Below are 20031 nucleotides of genomic sequence, written 5' to 3'. Positions count from 1 at the left end.
CATGTTTTAGGAGTGCGGGAGGAAACCCATGCAGACACCTTCTTGCTGTGAACTGTCACAAATAACATAATAACACGGGGGAAAGCAAATAGTGTCTTTTAGACAAAGTAACAGCGGGCTCATGGTGAAAGCTGTAAAATTCTGTCTTATATAGTAAACAAACAAGGAAACACCTTTTCAGGTAAGCGGGCCATGTTAAAAAAATCACAAAGAACGACTGGTTGAAAGCAAAAGCGCTTCACAAGAACACAGGATCCCTTGGCGTGACCGCAGAACAGGTCGGCCCGGTAGTCCGCTTCGCTGCTGCTTTTACAGATGACACACCTACCCGGAGCCTGGGAGGAGCCGGACAGGTGGACTGGGGCGTGTGTGTGTGTGTGTGTGTGTGTGTAGGTGTGGATGACAGGGTGGGGGGGATTCCACAAGATGACTTTAAGAAGCGGGAGAGGAAGGAAAAGCGTAGAGTGAGCGAGGAAGACAGTCCGATTCAGGTGGCGTGCAGGCCTCCGGGGTAAATCTACCGAGATGTCAAACAAGGAGAGCAACTCCGTGAAACTCAACAAGTGAGTACTCTCCACTTGTATGTGTGTGTGTGTGTGTGTGTGTGTGTGAAGTCTCTGCATTTATCTCTACCGCTTCCCAACACTTTTGCTCCAACGTGCACGAGCCAGTCCGACAAATCGGTAATACTTTAGTGGTTGCTCTTCCGGCTTCTTGACCCACCCGACGGGGCATCTTTGCCGAAGGGTCATCTCGGCGGCGTTCCGTCGGCCGCAAACGACATGTCTGCAAACGCGCGGCGCTTGGCTCAAATCCCCCGGCAAAAGCACACGGCAGATCAGGTTTTCCCGCTGACATGCGGTGGAACCGGTGTGGAAGTTAGAGTGATGCTCCCCGCCCCACTCGTCAGGCACGCCAGCACGACTTGCAAGGTTGCACAACTTCTACGACACCCCCGCCCCATCTTGAAGCGACCCATGGGTCAGTTATTAGGACCTGCGGCCCGAGCCCTTGGCGTTTCCTCACCGAGAGGGCGTCCTGGACGGTTCGAGGGGGGCCTCCATGTTTGACTCAGAGGGGCGGGACGGCGATGGGTTGTTAGTGAATGAATTCCCCCGTCCGTCTGTTTGGACTCTTGCGACATAGATAAGAACCTGCCCTGATTGAAAAGCAATAAAAAGGAGGCAGGGCAGGGGCAGCCGTTTGCACACACACACACACACACACACACACACACACACACAAACCCTCAGGTATGTCTTTACCCAGAAGGGCTATTAGGGTGATGCTTTTCAAGCAGTTAGGTAAATAGTGACTTGCACCGACTACCTGAGAAGCCCAAAGTTCTCCTCTTCGGGGAAAACCTAAACCCCCTGCGTTTAACCCCTTTTGGGTCACAAGCTCTGTATGATGACTATTCTCATCATCCAATCGCGTCTCTCGGACACGCGACCATTATACGCATCCGTGAACGGTTGAAAAGGTCACCCACGGCCCAAACTGGGTTTACGTGCTTCGCGGTTATACTAGATGGGTTATTACACCGGCATGTACTCACTAGAATGCACCATTGTATTCATTTACCCGCCCCAGTGAATGCTGCAGGTTTACCTGCTTCTTCGGTAAAGACATCACTCATCGATTTTCACCTGTACCAGGGTGGAGATGCGTACCTGCCAGGAGACCACTCAGGTGTGCAAAGAACATCCGATACCATCAGCATGCGGCGACCCGCGGGTCATCCACGCCTCTGCAGGGCCCTTTATCTAATGAGTTGAATGGTGCGGTGCAGGGTGACACGTCAGTCGACAACATTCCTGACTCTACGAGAGGGGACCCAACCCCATTCCCCACCTCCAGCACACACACATGCACACACACACACACACACACACACACACACAGTCTATCTGGGTGTGTCAGAATACAAAGTTGGCTCCATATCGCAGCCAGCCAGGAATGACTTTGCAAACAACCCAGAGAGCACAAACAGGTCGGAGGGTAGATCCCGGGGAGTGACGTGCCGATAATAATAGTCTTGCGAAAGATCTCAGTCTTATCCGAGAAAGCCGGGCATCCATTCGTCACGCCCCTTTGGACCCGCGGCCAATCGCGTTACGTGGATACACATCGACACATCGTCAGCGTAGAGATGTATTTCATATGTCTGCACATATGTCTTTTTTAATTTCAGGAGTCAGGCCACAGACCTGGCGGTGTTGATCGCTCGCATGCAGAAGAATGCCGACCAAGTGGAGAAGAACATCCTGCGTTCCGAGCAACTTCTGAAGTCGGTGAGAAATAAGCCTTAACCAGAAGAGGCTTTAAGATGACACTAACTGAGAGCAGTTCTTCAGCTTAGAACCAACAGAACCAAGCAGAAAAGACACAAAAATCTGCTTTATTCTTCCTAATAACCCGGGAATCAGGACATCATCCAAAAGTGTGAAAGATATGTAATTTCTGTCTATTAACTATCAGGTCCTCAAATTCCTTTTTTTTGTTTCAACTTCTGCATTTCAAGAGATCCTCCTTTTGAAACATATAAATGAAGATTTAACTTTCCGATGATATTCAAATGCGGCTCCAACGCAGTCAAATTTGTCCACATTGAGCAGCGGCCCGTTGCGCGTCAGATTGGATCGATTGAACAGGATTAACCAAATCGTTAAAATCTATCCATCCTGCTCGTCGATGATAGAGGCACCCTCCTTTTCTTGCCGTGCAGGACACAGCGCGCGATGAGATCCATCAGACCCTTATTCATCGCAAAGAGGGTGCGGACAACCTGGCCCAGGCCGAGGGGCTGCTGAAGGACCTGTTCATGGATGTGGACAAATCCAAGAAGCTGCACCACCCGCAGGCCTCCGAGATCGAGAAAGAGTGAGTCCAGTTATCGGTCGCTCACAGTCAGCGGTGAAAATGCCACCCGACCACCGGCGGATTTTCAAGTGCTTCGATTCTTCATGTTTTTTTAAGTGTCAGAAACCTCCATGACCGCTGGGCCAAGGACTGCGAGACCTACAGGGATCTGTATGAGCAGGTGCGGGACTTGGACACGGCGCAGAGGATCGACTGGGGCCCGCTGCTGGATGAGAAACTGGTAAGTCATTGCGCAATAAAATGGTTCTGTCTCTTGACTGGGACTTGTATCCCTCTTTCCCTCCTCCACAGTTACGCTAAACCAAAGTGCAAATACTTCTTGAGAAATAATCAGCATTGCCCCGTGAGAAGGTACCTTGTAGGAAGAAAACAAAGTTTTAGGAGTTGTTGGAAATCAGGTTTGAGACAACGTCAGCCGGTCAGCACGTCGCCGCTGAGGTTAGCGACTCCGCCTCGCAGCAAGAAGGTCCCCGGTTTGAACCGACAAGGGGCGTCTTTCTGCGTGGGGTCTTGTTCTTCCATGTTCCTTCTGGTGTCCAAAAACGATGCAGGAGGTTCACTGGAGACCCTAAATTGTGCAGAGGTGTGATGAGAGGGTGAATGGTTTTATGTCTCTATATGAGGCCCTGTGATCAACTGGCAACCAGTCCAGGGGGAGCCCTGCTTCCGGTCCAGTCACAAGCTCCAGCCCCCGGTGCTACTTCGACCAAATGAATGTTAATTATCTCCTTCGTGCTTAAGTGACTGTGCATTCATTGCGAAATAGCTGAGAATTCAAACCTGTCAGTTTACGTCTCCCCGCCCCGATCCCTGTACGCTTCCTGTACGTCACCAAGCGGTATGGTGGCCGGCTCAGGGTTGAACGTGTCGTCCTTCTGTTTTTTCCAGAAACAGTTAAAGGTGCAGAACTTCGGCCCCGGCCTGGCCGACGTCGAGAAGCAGATTGCGGAGCACAACATTTTGCACCAGGAAATCGAAGCCTATGGCGACCAGCTGCAGCCCTCCACGCCACAGGTGAGACCACCAAAAAGCACCCGCTCTCAGGCCAGTGCGGAGACGTGACATCTCATTCCCCCCCTTCCCACCGACGTCCTCATAGGAGCAGTTTGCTGCCGTGAAAGGGAAATACGCTCAACTTGTCGTGAGTCTATCTACTTTTCTTCGTCGTTGGTTGCCCCTTGCACCCGCCTCGAGCCTCAGTGCTTTCAATGTGTCCTGCAGGAGAGCTCTCAGCAGAGGCGGAACCACCTGGCGTCCCTTTACGAGTACATGCAGAGCTGCTGCAAGGAGCTGGTCTACCTGTCCAGCCAGCAGGAAAGGATCCTCCAGAGGGACTGGAGTGACACCATGGTGGATCCACCGGGCGTCCGTATGGAGTACGAGGCAAGTAAGGGGGAAATATGAAAAGATGAACGGAAAAAGGAATGGAAAAACACAACAGATGGGAAAGATGGGAAGGGTTCAGCTGTCCAGATGCTGAACTCCCACCATCCCACTCCCTCTATTCCGCCCCACTCCAAGATGCCAAACTCTCCCCTGCTTCTACTGGACTCTGATCATATATCAAAACATTACCACTTTTTTTTTCCTTTTTTTGCACTACTGCTACTTTGCACTGACAAAGCCATCATGCTGCTATTGCACCATATACCATTAGGGTCTGACCTAATGACCTTTGCACAAAAGTGTACACACACAAAAAAAAACCCCATGCTGCTATTCTCTCATGCTGTTAAATATCAGTTTGTATCTGCGTCCACTTTATACTTCATATCCCATGGTTTAATATCTACTGTTTAGTGTCACCGTGCACTTTACTGCTAATTTGCACTCTATCATTATTATTATTATTTTGTTAATTTCACGAACTGATTTTGAATAAAGGGGACAAATATGGCTGCGCATAGAAGCATTTTTGATAAGTGGGACAAGATCCGTTTAAGCGGGTGTGCGTTCAACAAAACAAACCGTGCTCGACGTCTCAATCGCAGCTGTTCCGCTGACACGAGCTTTTGTAGTGAAATGATGTCTCATTGGGAGTGGACGGTGCGGTTATGACAAATCTTGTGTGTTAGCTTGCCCCGGAGCAAACCGTTGTACTCCTGTTTGGGACCCAACAGGTGTAACCTGTATGTCGCACAGCAACTGCTCTGCCGCTGGGCAGGGGGGGGGTCTGGATACACTGTCGGGACGTGTACCATTCACCCTTTTCTTTTTTTTTTTTGCATGCAGAAATTCAGAAATAGCGGTCTGGTGGCGCACGAGCATGAGATCGCCAAGCTCCAGGAGGAGGGGGATTCTCTAATGAAGACCAATCACCCTGGGAATTCGGTCATAAAGGTACATCCTGCATCCTTGGTTCGATTTAATTTCTAAAACTGCATGAAACCAGACTTTTTGGCTCTTGTCAGGCTCACAATGACGCCGTGCAGACCGAGTGGCAGGCCTTCCTCAATTTGTGTCTAGCCCAGGAGACACATCTCGACAACATTGAAGACTACAAGAAGGTAGAGGACGTCCAGAGCCCCCTGGCGCTGTATTTGTTTTCAGAACTTTGCCTAAAGTCCCACTCAAATCCTACAAATAAGAGATGACTGTTTGTTTATGTGCAGTTCCAGCTGGAAGCAGAGACGTTGTCCAAATCCCTGGAAAGACTCAATTACACCCTGGACCCAAAATCCTTGGCCAACAAAAGCAACCCTGAGGCCCTTTTGATGCTGGAGGTATTTCCTGATGTCACGGTTGATGCCTTACCTTTAGCTAGCTATTTACTACATCACCAGACTGGTGTGTTGACACACAGAAGTATATTCATCATTAATTCAACATTTATACAATTTATCCTGCACCTCGGGGTTACAGGGGGACTAGGGCTTATCCCAGTTGTCTTTGGGTGAGAGGATTGGTTGGTGTTCACCCGCTCATTCACACATCATATTTTGATTTATCTTATTATACTTTATTATTCCCTCGCGGGAAATTATTTCCCCTCCCTTCAACCCCCTCATATGGAGACATACAATTATTTACCCTCATTCTATAATGACACTACTGCATGTTTTTTGGACTGAAACTATTAGGTCACCATGCTGCCTTCAGCGCAATGCACATTGCTTCATTCACAACATGCCGATACATATGACCAAATATTAAATATCGTCACTCGCCAAATTTCTCTTCGGTTCAAGCGATCTGAAAGTGACATGATCTCTTTTTAACTCCATTCTAAGCTTTTAATCGCCACTCAGCATGACATTCAGTGTTTGTCTAGTCGTTGCAGCTGCTCGGGTGTATCCCGAGAATCAGGTTTACCGACCTGTCCGGATGGAGTAGTGTTTAGCTCCCCTGTCTCACAGTATGAAAGTTCAATTCCGACGGGAGGCCATTCGTTTTTGGAGTCCTCCGACAGTCCAAAAACAAGAGGGAGGTCAACTGAATATCGTAAATTGAGCACACAGACATGAATGTGCAACAGGCACTGCCTTGTGTGGCTCTACATGGCCCTGTGATCGATTGGTCCAGTCTCACCCAATGACAGCTGGAATAGGCTTGGCCTGAACCTGCCACTGAGTGCAGGAAAAGCGGTAAAGACAATCACTGAATGAATGCGTTTCTGAAACTAACTTTGATTCAAGACAAATGGAGCAGTTGCCTAGGATATAGATATTTTTGTCCAAAGATTCCCGAACTTGGACTACCTTTGGGACCAGAAAAAAAATCATCATTCCCCTAACAACTTCATTGTCATACATATCCTAATATTTTCTATCATGTTTTTTATCGTATATCTTAGAGTGTAGTGCCCCATTAACTTTCAACATCCTTGTTGTTTTCATCTGAAATCATCTTCAGGGAGATGAACCGGCAGTCAGAAGAAAAGAGCAGCTCATTGCCGACCTCAAAAATCTCAGTGGCAAAATTGTACCTCTGAAGCTACGCCGCACTCTGCCAACCAGACCCACCGTCGCCGTGTCCCTCTGTGACTGGACAGACGAAGATGTAAGAAAAGCCATTGTTTTCTTCCAGCGAGAATTGCGAAGCCAATAGCGTCCTTGTCGTCATTACTTTGTCGTCTTCTCTGGCCGCTGCAGGATACGGTGAAACGTGGCGAAAAGCTAACGCTGAAGTCCAACTCGGATCAGATGAACTGGGTGCTTCAGAACTATAGTGGGAAAACCAGAACTCTTCCTGGGGTGTGTTTCATGATCCCGCCGCCTGATGACGAAGCCCTGGAGAGAGTAAATAGGTATCAAATGGCCAACTCGCCTGTCGCCTTTCTGATTTGACTTCTCTTACTTGGGCATGAATCAAACGCGTCTTTGTGTTCAGCCTGGAAGGAAAGTTGAGCGACATTAAGAGCCGTAGATCTGCGCTGCTGACCTCCTTGAGGAACCCTGTGGTGGAGGTGGTTCGGCCCCAGAGGACAGGTGAGGACAGGAACATCTTTTGCAGAGCTCTCGTTCATATTTGTGATTAAACGATCTTTAAAGCTTCTGTCATGGATGTGCGAATGATCTTTGCAGATGACACTGTGATATGTAGTGAGAGCAGGCAACAGGTGGAGGGAAATCTCGAGAGATGAAGGTATGCTCCAGAGAGGAGAGGAATGTAGATTAGCTGCAGCAAGACAGAATACGTGTGTGAATGAGAGGGACCAAGTGGAACCATGAGGCTACGGGGAGTGGAGATAAAGAAGGCAGAGGATTTTAAGTACTTTGGGTCAACAGTCCAGAGCAATGGAAGATGTGGAAAAAATATGGGGAAACATGTGTAAGAAGGTTGGAACGGGTGGCAGAAAGTGTCAGGGTGTCAGCCGGGATGAAAAGAAAGCTGGAGAAAACAATGAAAAACTAAAGAGAAGACAGGAGGCAGAGCTGGAGGCAGCAGAAACGAGGATGTTGAGCTTCTCTTCGGGAGTGAGAGGGATGGAGAGGATCATGCATGAGACGGTTTGGACAAGGACAGAGGAGGGAGAGTGAAGATCTGGGTAGAAGGATGCTGAGGTTGGAGCTACCAGGCAAGAGCAAGACCAGCGAGGAGGTTTATGGATGATGGGAAAGAGGGCATGAAGTTGGTCGGTCCGATGGTGGAAGATGATTTGCCGTGGCGACCCCTGAAAGGAGCAGGAAAAAGGAAAAGAAGGAGGCATGGATGTTTGAATAGTTGTATCACATCTTCCTTAGCTGCGGTATCAAGCGCCCCACGAGATCCCAGAGCTCTTGAGCTCGCCATCCAGGTGGACAAGCTCAATGCTGACCTTGATCAGTGCAAAAAAGAAGTCCTGGGACGGTTGAGACCCCCTGTGGACACTCGCAGCCCAATAGAAGACCTGGCAAACAGGCTGAAGGATCACGAGGTAATCTGACACAACATTTACCCCTTTTGCTCTCACTTGTTCACAGCTTGCCGTTATTAACACCTTATTACCTGCTCCACAGAAATCCTCTTTGAAACTTCAAAACTTGGAGTCTGAGAAATTTCTCATCCAGAAGAAACTGGACCCCATTCTGGCCGAGAAACCCCTGGGGCCCACGGCCTCGGGCCTCTCCGTCAAACTCGGTGCCGCCAACAATAAGATTGACGACATCGACAGGCTCATTGATCTTTCCAATAAAAAGTAAGGGATCGGGATTTTCGGTTTCATCGAAGGCAACCGTGTGGCATGACAAAACCGACCCTGACAAAAAACAATTTATTTTTATCTCCTCCATCATCCTGTCATTACTTTACCAGAGCTAAAGCCTCCCTAACCCTGGAGAGGCAGATGCAGACCGTAGACAAAACCGTCTCCGCGTTCGAGCAGAAGCTAGCCGAAGATACCGCCCTCCCCAACGTGCCAAACATCCTTCCCGGTCATATCCAAAAGCTGCAGGTATTGTGTTCCGCAGAGACGTTAGATTAATAAGCACTGAATCACGGTAAATACAACAATCAGGTGAACGTAATGCAGTCTTTGGAAGGTTTATCGATCGTTTATCGATCAGTGAACCGGTAATTCCCTAACAATCGGCAATTATCGTCCCCAAGTATTGTTTTTAAAGTCATATTTCATGCCGTTGACAGGTAATGAATAAGGACGTCATCTCAAGGGCGGATGAGATGACCACTCTGGGCAGAGACTTGGACTTGACAAAGCAGGCTTGCGGATCCCTGCAGCAGATTTTCAATGAATACAGTCTAGACATCCAGCGGCAGGAAAATCAGGTCAAGCATTTGAAGAATCGCTACACCAATGTTAAAAATCAGCTCCAGGAGAGGTAAGAGAGACAAAAACGAGTTGTGTTTTTATGTGGATGAACAGATTGTGCGATCTTTTTTTATTCACTTTGTAATTTTGTGCTTCAGGATTAATCTTATACGGCAAGCAACCAATAAAAACCAAGATTTCCAGAACGCCGCTACGTCGTTGGATTTCTTTCTGGTCAATTTGCCGAATAACAAAATCAAACCGACTGATGATCTGGAGCAGATAGCGGCCAAACAAAGCTCGCAGCAGGTAAGTGGAAGGGTCTTAGTGGACCGTGAACCCCTACTGTTGACATGTGTTACAGCAATGAAATAATCCAGTGAGTCCCAGTTGCTGAGCAATGATCTGTCTGCAGAAAGTGATTGACGACATCGAGAAGAAGTCGGGTGACTTTGACCGCGTCAAAGACCTTTCTCGGGATCTACAGAGGACCTTGAATGTACCTTCAGAAATTCCTCCTGATACATCGCAAAGTGAGACGTTATCCTCTTCTTGAGTATATTGTCTTTTCAATTCATGCATTTGTAGGAATACGAGGTCAAGTCAAACAATTACCGCGCCTCACTGAATGATGACGAGGACGATAATGACGGCGAAGACGACGAACTGGTTCCAGAGAGACGTAAGACCATGACCGTGGCTCAGGCTGTGCAGAGAAAGGTGAAAAAATGGCAAACCATTTCGAAATGACAAAGGGGTATTTCGACACTTGAAATCTGCCTGAACACGGATTGCCTTCTACTTTCGCCACAGGAGAATAACTTACTGAACCTCCGCTCTGAGGTGTTGGCAGAGAACAACCAGCTACTCAACCAGATGAGGATAGCGAAGAACATCATGGCAAGAGTATGTTCTTATGGAGGGAGAGAAACATGCTTTAGAGGTATCATTTCTGGCAACTCATTTCCATCTTATCCTCTTGCTTGTGTGCAGAATGAAGAGAAAGAAAGTCAGGTAGTCGTCAGCCAGCAGCTGCAACTCCAGAGCCAGAAGAAGAACTTGGACGAAATTGATGGGCTGAAGAGAGAACTTAGTGATGAAATTGAAAGGCGCTCGTACGCTGAAAATGACCTCGAGACGTACAGGAAAAGATTTCTCTCTCTCAAGAGCAGGAGAGGAGTGGAGAGGCTGGAGGAGAAGGAGGTGGTGCAGTACTATCGTGACCCCAAGCAGGAGGTGGAACTTAGGACCCTGAGAGACAGGATCCAGGATGAAAAAGTGAAGAGGTCAAGAACCGACTCGGAAATAGAACTCACCAAGGAAAGGATCATCAAGATAGAGACACAGCTGACCAAAACTGAGCCCAAACTGGTGACCAAAGTAGTGACCGAGTACGAACGAGACCCCCAGCTTGACAAGGAGATGACCAAGATCAAGGATGAGATGAGGAGGCTACAACTGGAGCTCAGGACAAGAGACACTGAGACAGTTCAAGTGAAAAATGAGCTCACTCTCTTGGCTCAGCAGAAACCGAAGATCAGAGAGAAGGTCGTAAAGAAGGAAGTCGTGCGGCTTGAGAAAGATCCAGAGATGCTGAAAGCTGTTCTGACCTTCCAGAGTAGTATCCTAGAGGAGGAGTCCCGATGCAAGTCCCTCAACGATGCCATTTTCAGTACCAGGAGCCAGATCAACACGCTGGAGAGGGTCATTCCCACCATCCAGCCAAAGATAGTCACCAAGGTAGTTAAGCGCATTCAAGAAGATCCAGATATGCTCGACGAGTCAAGGAAACTACAGCTGTCCCTGGGAGAGGAGAAAGACGAGAACGTTATTTTGAAGAAGGACCTGACCACGCTTCAGCTACGTCATGAGGAACTGGAGAGGCTACAACCCAGAGTGGAGGTCAAGGAGGTCATAAATGAGATTTACAGGGTTGATCCCGAGACAGAAGTTGAGCTGTTGCGTCTGAGGAAAGAGCTGCTGAACTGCGGCCAAAACCGGACGGACGTGGAGAAAGAAATAGACACGGTGAGGGCGTCTCTTACTGAGCTGCGTGCACAGAAACCCAAAGTGGAGTACAAGGAGGTGACCCAGGAAGTCATCAAAGAAGAGAAAAGCCCAGAGGTCATCAGGGAAATGCAAAGGCTGAACAACCAATTAAAACATCTGAAAGTAAACTGTGACACGACCCTGGAGCTGCTGCATCGCCTCATTAAGGAAAGGGATGAGCTGAAAGTTGAAAAATCCAAGGTGGAGACAAAGCTAGTGAATAAAGAGGTCATCAAATACGAGAACGATCCTCTCCTGGAAAAAGAAGCGGACAGACTTCGGAGGACCCTGAGAGAAGAGATTCACCAACGCCGTGGTGTCGAGGAATGTCTCTTTGACCTTCAGAACCAATTCATTGTCCTCGAAAGGCAGAAGCCGGAGGAGAAGATAGTGATGCAGGAAGTGGTCCGTCTGCAGAAGGACCCCAAGCAGATTGTGGAGCATGAGAAATTGAACAGGTCCCTCGACGATGAAGTCAAAGGACGTAGGAAACTCGAGCTAGAGGTCAAACACCTTAAAGCACTGATCGAAGAAAAGGAAAGTACCCTGGTAGAGACGGACGATCGTCAGAGGAAGATCCAAACAGAATCAGAGCTCAGGCAGATCAAATCTCGCATCCTTGAACTGGAGACGTCTCCAACACCGGTTGAGGAAAAAATAATCGTTGAAGAGGTCCTCAAAGTAGAGAGGGACCCAAAACTAGACAAGCTCACCGATGGCATTCGACTCGACATGGAGACCGAGAGGACCAATATCAGTCGCCTTGAGAGAGACATTTGCAACTTGAAGCTGAGGTTAGACATTTTGAGAAAGGAGAAGTCGCAGGAAAAGGTCGTGTACAGGGAAGTCGTCCGTGTGGAGAAAGATCCAACAGTACAGGCTGAGTGGGACAATCTGAGGGAGCTGGTCACACTCGAGAAAAACCTCAGGAGGGACCAGGAAGATAGCATTCAGGCCATCACCATCAAGATTAACCATCTGGACACCTCGAAGACCATTACGTCCAAGGAGGAGAACATTCTCATTGCTAACAGAGTTGCGCTTCAGAGAGAAAAGGAGGATCTTCTCAAACAGATCAGAACGCTTGAGTCTGACAGACAAAATACCAGCATAAGTTTCCAGCAACAGTCTAAACTGATGAGTGAGAGAAACCAGCATGCAAGGCAGAGGAGTCTAAAGAGGTCTTCGGAAATCAGGCAGCTGGAGCAAGAAATCTTGAATGAGAAAGACAAAATACACCAGAAGGAGAACCTCATCTTGGAACTGCAAGAAAGCATCAGGAAAGACGATCAGTCTGAAACGCACACCAGAGAGACGAATCTTTCGACGAAGATCACTATCCTCGATCCAGAAACCGGGAAAGACATGTCTCCCTATGACGCCTATTTGCAGGGACTGATCCCTCGCGCCCAGTACATTCACCTGTCAGAACTGGAATGCGACTGGGAGGAAATCACCTCGACCGGTCCAGATGGAGATTCAACAATTTTGCAGGATCGCAAGAGTGGAAGGCAGTACTCTGTCTTGGACGCCCTACGGGACGGTCGCTTGAAGCAGAGTGACATTGCTCGTTACAAGGGAGGGAAGATTTCCATTTCTGAATTTGCGCTTCTTGTTGCAGGGGAAACCAAAAAGCCTGATCTTCCCCCCATAACAATCCCTTTGTCACCCACCAAACCCCTCTTAAACTCCCCCCTAAGCACTATGTCAGCGTCCCTACGGTCTTCCCACAATAGTCTGAACAAAAAGATGAGTGGCAGCTTGAGTAACCTAATTCCTTCTGCGATTGACGACACGTTCCCAATCTCTGGCGTCTTCGACACCACCACCGAAAGCCGCATGTCTGTCAGAAGCGCGCTTACCCGCAAGCTTATCGATGCAGACACAGCTCTAAAGTTGCTGGAGGCGCAGGCGGCCACGGGTGGCATTGTTGACCTTGCCAAAAAGGACAAACTTTCTGTGCACAAGGCGGCAGACCACGGCCTCATTGAGAACAGTCAGATGTACAAACTCCTGAATGCTCAGAAAGCTTTCACCGGAGTAGAAGACCCAGTGACTAAAGAGCGTCTTGCGGTAGGGCAAGCGGCGCAGAAAGGATACATCCCCAAAGAAAATGCCACAAGGTACATCGAGGCACAGTACCTGACCGGTGGGTTCGTTGATCCCTCGAGACCTGGACGCCTCACAATCCAAGAGGCTCTTGCCACCGATGTCATCGACAGCACAACAGCCAGCAACCTGCAAGATGAGTCTGCGCACACTAAAGAGCTGATAGACCCCATCACAAAAGAGAAAATCTCATACAAGCAGGCAATGGACCGGTGTAAGAGAGATGTTGGCACAGGGCTCCTGCTCCTTCCTGTAGTCTCCACCAATGAGACCAATACTCCATCATACTCAAACTTTCGTTTCACTTCCAAACACATGTAGAATTTGTGGGGATTCTTCACGTTTATCTTTAATTTTGGTTGTTTTTTTTTGTCGGAAAAGGTTGGGGTCTTAAATGGAATACGAAAGCACTCGGTGAAAAAAGAATTGCTGTCTTCATGTGTATTTTGAACCTTGATTAAATTTTAATTTTCGAGGAAACCATTCATGTGATGTCGTCTTTGTTTTTGATCTACTATTGTAATTTAATTGCTCAATTCTTTCTGTTCAGTTTTGGTCTGTTTCCTCCATGAATTATAATTCAACTCAACATCATGAGACCCTATGATGGTAATGAAAAGGCTGTCTTAGTCTCCAAACATCTTATGAAAAATGTTTCAGGACCTGAACCTTGGGTGGCACGGTGGCGTAGTGGTTAGCGCTTCTGCCGTACAGTAAGAAGGTCCCTGGAGCGAAGGAGTTCAAGTATCTCAGGGTCTTGTTCACTTGTGAGGGAAGAATAGAGCAGGAGATTGAATGGCGATCCAGACCCTGACTCTTCTTGACTGAAGAGGGAGCTGAGCTGAAAGTTGACACTCTCAATTTGCTGGGATCTACATTCCCAACCTCACAAGGATGAGATTCCACAGAAGGTTGTATCGGCGCTTCCTTAGAGCGGCGGTCGGGAACCTAAAGCTTGCGAGCCACATATGGCTCTTCCGGCATATGACTCCCAGACAATTTAAAGTAGGAAAAAAAAATCTGTTCGGAACTGATTTTAAAATACTTGTGATATTTCCTCATAATACTGTGTCATTTTAAAGTAAACAGAAGTTTTGATGATAAATTTTACCCGTCAGTCAGGTCGGGAACAAATGGCTTCTGAGCTCGTCCGGGTTCTTGTAAAGGTGAAAAAATCCATTTTATCAGATAGCCAACTAGTTTATTCGTGTCAACCCTTGTAACGGAAAAGATGTTGAAAAGAAAAAAAAGACGATGATTACCGTGCATTCCAGGCTGCTTGGACAAAGGAATTTGCATTTGGATCTGCGGAATGTCTAATATGCAATGATGAAATTGCATCGATGAAACGGTCAAATATCAAGTGGCACTTCGAACAAATCCATGCGGCACCGGATGTCGCATTAAAAGTAAGACATATACATTATACGTTTAAAATACTATATGGCTCTCCATGATATATATCTAGAAGAATTTGGCTTTTATGGCTCTTCCAGTCACAGTAGAGCTGCTGCTCCTCTGCATTGAGAAGAGATGGATGACACTACTTTGACATCTGGTCTGGACACCTCACTGGTGAGGTGGTGCCCATTGGGAGGAGGCCCCCTGGAGGGACTGTGTCTCTTGGTGAACACCTCGAGAGAGCTTGACCAAAAGGCTGGTGAGAGGGAAGCCTTAGCCTTTCTGTTTCGATTGCTGCCCTTCTGACCCTACTGGCAGAAGATGGATGGATTGTGTCGAAATTAAAAATTGGTCTCAGATAGCAAAGCATAAGTTCATAGGTCGTATCTCCTTGACCTCGACAAGAAGAAGTACCATATTTTCCGCACTATAAGGTGTACCTGAAAGCCTGTAATCTTCTCAAAAACCCAACAGTGTCACGGTGCGGGGGGGCGGACTCGGGCAGGGAACCACACCTCAGAGCAGAAATCTGGATCGAAAGCGCTTCATTGGATTGAAACGGCAGGTAGGGTGTCGCTGGTAAGCCCCTTGCCCCGAGACAGAGTTGCACAGGGCTGGGTCTCACCAGGCAGGGTGGCACACAGGACGGGTTGCAGACAGGGTCAGACGTTGCACCGGCCGTCTGGGTCCGGTCGTAACAAGGGAGGAGCCAGAGGTTACTACCGGCTGGCTGGGTCCGGTCGTAACAGGGTTGGGGTCCGGTCATGGCAAGGGTGGGGGTCTAGTCATCGCAAGGCTCTGCAGTGGTCTGAGAGCCACAATCCCCCAGTGCCAGGCAGAGCGTGCCGCTGCCCTTTATAGGGATCTTGATTAGCGGCATCTGCTGCAGCTGGCGCCGATTACAAATTGGGATCAGGTGTGGTACCCTGACAAACAGTGTGCCTTATAATCCGGTGCGCCTTACATAGGGGTCAATACTGAGCCGTAGAAGAAGTACTGTGTGGCGTATGCTGGGATATATGACTGCGCGAAGCGTGCATTTTCATTTCCATTCGTCGTGTGTGTGTGTGTGTGTGTGTGTGTGTGTGTGTGTGTGTGTGTGTGTGTGTGTGTGTGTGTGTGTGTGTGTGTGTGTGTGTGTGTGTGTACCCCAAACTGGCACCTTTCAAGAGACACGCTTACTACGCAGAGTTTAAACTCAAGGTGATCAGTCACACAGTAGAACATGGGAATAGAGCAGCAGCGAGAGAATTCAACATTAACAAATCAATGGTGCGGAAGTGGTAGAAGCGACGAGGTGACCTGCGCCGAATAAAGAAGACTAAACAGAGTTTCGGAGGGAACAAAGTGAGATGGCTGCAGTTAGAGGACAAACACGCGAACTTAAGATCAATGAATTTAGAGGCAATCCTTCTTGGTGCTTTTGTATTATGAAACGCTTCAAACTGTGACAAATTGAGTTGGAAATACATTGTTTTCAACGAAGGTGGCGCCAATACCGGTAAGAGCTACCGGTACGTACAGTACCGTAATGTGAATGCATTAACTTGTTTTGGGAGTGAATGGAGTTGTCAGAACGTTGGTTTGTATTCTATCAATAAAGTTTAACCGACTGATCTGACTGTTTTGTTGACATTCCCTTTAGCACAGCTCCATTTAGTGGATGCATAACATAACCCCAGCCACTTGTAGCTTTTATTCTATGAGCATTATAATGTGGTGCGCTTTATATATGAATTTTTTTTAAAGTAGGCCATTCATTGAAGGTGCGCCTTATAATCCAGTGCGCCTTATTGTTCGGAAAATACGGTATATAAAAATAACTCCTGCTCCATACAGATATTTTCATTTTGATGATATTTCAAACCCAATCCCATCAGTTCCTGTCAGATATGGAAAAACGGCTCTTGTAGGCCGTTTCCATTTGATTTAGAGAAAAAAAATTTGTTATTTGAAATTATTTTCAAGACTTTTTTAAGCAATCAAGCACAAGAAGGGACGTCATACTTAACAAATGTAGAGTTGAAGCCATCTTGGGAAGGAAGAATGTCATGCGTCATGATTCGTAACAGGAAGTGTGTAAATGTCACGATATAACAGCAGGTGAGATAAGGAACCTTTCAGCAAGTCTTGGTGCCCGGAAGTTCCAAAGACAAGAACAGAAAGAAGAAGTGTAAAACCAATGAACACCAAATAGCAGATGTTCTATCGTATGTTTGCCAGAAGGTGGCGGCCTATCCGTTTCAAACGATGCACCGTGTACACCACAAGTCCCAAGAAAATACTAACGCTTTCAACCAATGGTATTTTTATTAGATATTTTTGGACTTAAGTCTAGGGGCACTTCAGAGAAATCCAACATTTTTGCAACCAAAATTCTCTCGGTTCCAGCGATAACTGGAACTGCTAATATTTTAAGAGGCACCTCTTTGCAGAATATAGGACATCTGCACTCTGAACGGCATGAGGAAGATTTATCAAATGAACTTTGGCTACTATTTAAAAGCACAAAACAAACATTTCAATTAGATTAAGTTAAATAATAGAATATTTTCAGCAGGGAGAACTAGATTTTTTTCTTAACATAAAAGGGAAACTCTCAAACTCAGTTTAGTCCATGTATGCACATGTATAAATTAATGTGTATATTAATGTATGTGCTTTATATATATACACAAATATGTATATATACCATACACACATACACGCACTATATACATACATACATACATACATACATACATACGTAAACATCATATTCATTCATTCACTTATTTATTATGCATACCTCTTATTCGGCTATTTTGGAACAATCATGGAGCCACATAAAGAGACACACATGTAAAATTTGTACTTGTTGTGATAATCATCATTTACCCCGGATCCAACAAATCACCAAGAACCATCAGACCCAATAAAATGATAAATTAAGCGGGATAACATAAAACCCTCACACATGTTGAGGTTGAAACAGAAAGTGGTTTGTATCTTTGTAGCAAGTCAAATCCTGCAGATCGAATATTTTCAAAGCTGAATTTGTAGTTGCTTTTCCTAAAACAAGATGTACTTTGTAACCTGGAAACCTATTTCCCTGAAGTCATCTATCACTGTTTGCTTCCCCTCTCTGCATGCTGAAGTGTCCTGGGGCAAAGACACTGAACCCCAAGTCACCCCCGATGGCCCGTTTAGCGCCTAGCATGTTGTGTCTGAGTGACTGCTATCTGGTGTAAAGCGCTTTCAAGTAAAAAATATGTTCCTAAATAAAATTTCCTTTCGGAAAATTAATTGGACATGCAATGTATCAAATACTTATATGCATGGAGACTTAAATTAAGGCTTAGGTATCCTTATGAATATTCCCATTGAGTTGCTGATGCAGGTGTAGACTCTTCACATTCCCCAAGTTTAATACAAAAGTGACCCATGCTACCATCTTCCTTTACCAGAAGATACTTCCTTGCCATGAGAGTGACGGGTCCAGACAAGGATATGCACCTTCTCATTACTGTACATGTCTCTATATGACGTGCATGAATGAGCGAATAGTTATATGTCTCTTATATGCGGCTCTGTGATGAACCGGGTAAAACCCCACCTCTCGGCCAATGACGACAAGGATGGGCATCAACCTCCCCCGCGACCCCTGGGCGACCCCTGCAAAGTGGCTTCGTTTATTATTCGCCGCTTGTAACCCTGTCGTGACTCATACGACTGAAAACGATGGATTAAGAACAGAGATTAGATATGACTCATGCGTGGTCAGCAAGGTCAAACTCACGGGTCACAGGGATAAGAGACACGTCTCAAAAACGTCACACGCTGAAAATATTTCAGTTTCACAGGAATGATTAGCAGAAAATGTACTTAAGAGCAAACAAAACCCAGCCCCTATTATCTGTCAACATATGTGACGGCAAGGGTGTGATACACTTTGAGCGTAAACTTTCAAATTCCCATTTTTTTTGTTTTAGTGGGTCGGCGGATCCTGACTCTCCAACCCGTTGCCACGGTTGCAATGGTCGGTGTTGATCAAGGGAACATGCCACCTCTGTCCCAATCCGTCTGCTCGGCAGATTACCTGGCGACTGAGAGGACTTTGGGAGATTACCGCACGTGACTGTCTAGGGGCTGATATGTCACCCATGCAGTGAAGGACATTTCTTAAAGGTTGGTACACCGCTGGTGTGATTCTGTATGCAGAGTACACTGATAGACCACCACCAAAGCCCTTGTTACAGGTACATTAAGCAGAAAAAAACATCAGCACCTGTACAGAAGTTATACACTCACGCAGCACAGTGCAATAAATCCTTTTTTTTTTTTACATCTTTATTTTTTTCTTTCTACATATTTATCTATTTATTCTTCAAGATGTTATTTATATATTATTTGTCTTATATATTTTATTGTTTTTCTATATTTTTTTTTTTTACATTTTCTGTTGTTTTTAAGGTTGTTTGTGTCTGTTTTGGATTCCACTGAATCTGAGAGCTGCTATCCCGGAATTTCGTTGCACTTTATTTAATGACGATAAAAGTTTTGAATAATACCAGATTTACCCCATATCTTCGGTATTTCATTTATTTATTCACCATCAATGGCGCTGATCATGGACCCGTCAACCATTCACTCTCTTATTCACATGTCATGTTGAGACACACGTGGTGGGAGGAAACCGGGGAACCCATGTGTCCACCATTGTTATTTTTTTTAATGAATACTGAAGCTATTATTGGTCCATTCCAGCTATTACCATGTACAGAAGTCCATTGTTTATAAATGAAAATCCGCGATTTTATTCCACATTTTTATTTTATTATTATCATATATATTTATTAGCGCTTCGGCCTCACAGCACAGACCCTGATTCGATCCCGACGCGGGGATCTCGTCTGAGTGGACTTTGCATGTTCTCCCCGTCTCTGTGTGTGTTTCCTCGGGGTTCTCCAGTTTTTCTCCTGCATTCCCAAAACATGCAGTAGGTGAAGTGGAAAAAATTGGGGAAATTGCCCCGGATGAGTGAGTGAATGCTGTCTGTGTGTATATGTGGCCCTGCGATTGACTGGCGGCCAGTCCGGGGTGCAACCCGCCTCTCGCCCCATGGCATCTGGGATAGGCTCCGGTATCCTCCACGACCTTGAGTGCAGGATAAGTAGCAGAAGACGAACAGATGGATATATTTTCAAGCTTTATGAACCTCCCCACACTCTCATTCACCTTTCCCACACTCCTATAACCCTCCTTTAAACACTTCCTATACTCTTAAATTGCACATCGGTGTGAAATGGACATGGTAAGATGCTGAATGCATGTTTTGCAGGTGAGATGCATTGAATGATATTACCGTCGCTGAGCCAATCAGAACCCGGGATACAGACCGCCATGCTCTGATTGGTCACCAC

General features: G+C 46.6%; 1 protein-coding gene across 1 annotated transcript; it reads left to right on the top strand.

The window, feature by feature from the left end:
- Nucleotides 1-451: 451 nt before the first annotated feature.
- On the top strand, nucleotides 452-13703 carry LOC147221020 (envoplakin-like). The gene is made up of 22 exons (XM_086170884.1): nucleotides 452-563; nucleotides 2195-2294; nucleotides 2729-2883; nucleotides 2980-3103; nucleotides 3772-3897; nucleotides 3983-4024; nucleotides 4105-4266; nucleotides 5116-5223; nucleotides 5295-5390; nucleotides 5496-5606; nucleotides 6736-6882; nucleotides 6975-7129; nucleotides 7213-7310; nucleotides 8067-8239; nucleotides 8322-8500; nucleotides 8617-8755; nucleotides 8947-9140; nucleotides 9229-9379; nucleotides 9486-9569; nucleotides 9659-9790; nucleotides 9884-9976; nucleotides 10064-13703. The coding sequence occupies exons 1-22, from the start codon at nucleotides 526-528 to the stop codon at nucleotides 13547-13549; spliced, it is 6093 nt and encodes a 2030-aa protein (XP_086027010.1). The 5' UTR covers nucleotides 452-525; the 3' UTR covers nucleotides 13550-13703.
- Nucleotides 13704-20031: the final 6328 nt, after the last annotated feature.

The sequence above is a fragment of the Fistularia commersonii genome, chromosome 23 (assembly GCF_037954325.1).
Source record: "Fistularia commersonii isolate RoL2024-O1a breed Wild chromosome 23, RoL_Fcom_v1.0, whole genome shotgun sequence".
NCBI lineage: Eukaryota > Metazoa > Chordata > Actinopteri > Syngnathiformes > Fistulariidae > Fistularia > Fistularia commersonii.
The sequence above is the reverse complement of the archived record's forward strand: the minus strand, read 5'-3'. Positions and strand labels throughout refer to the sequence as shown.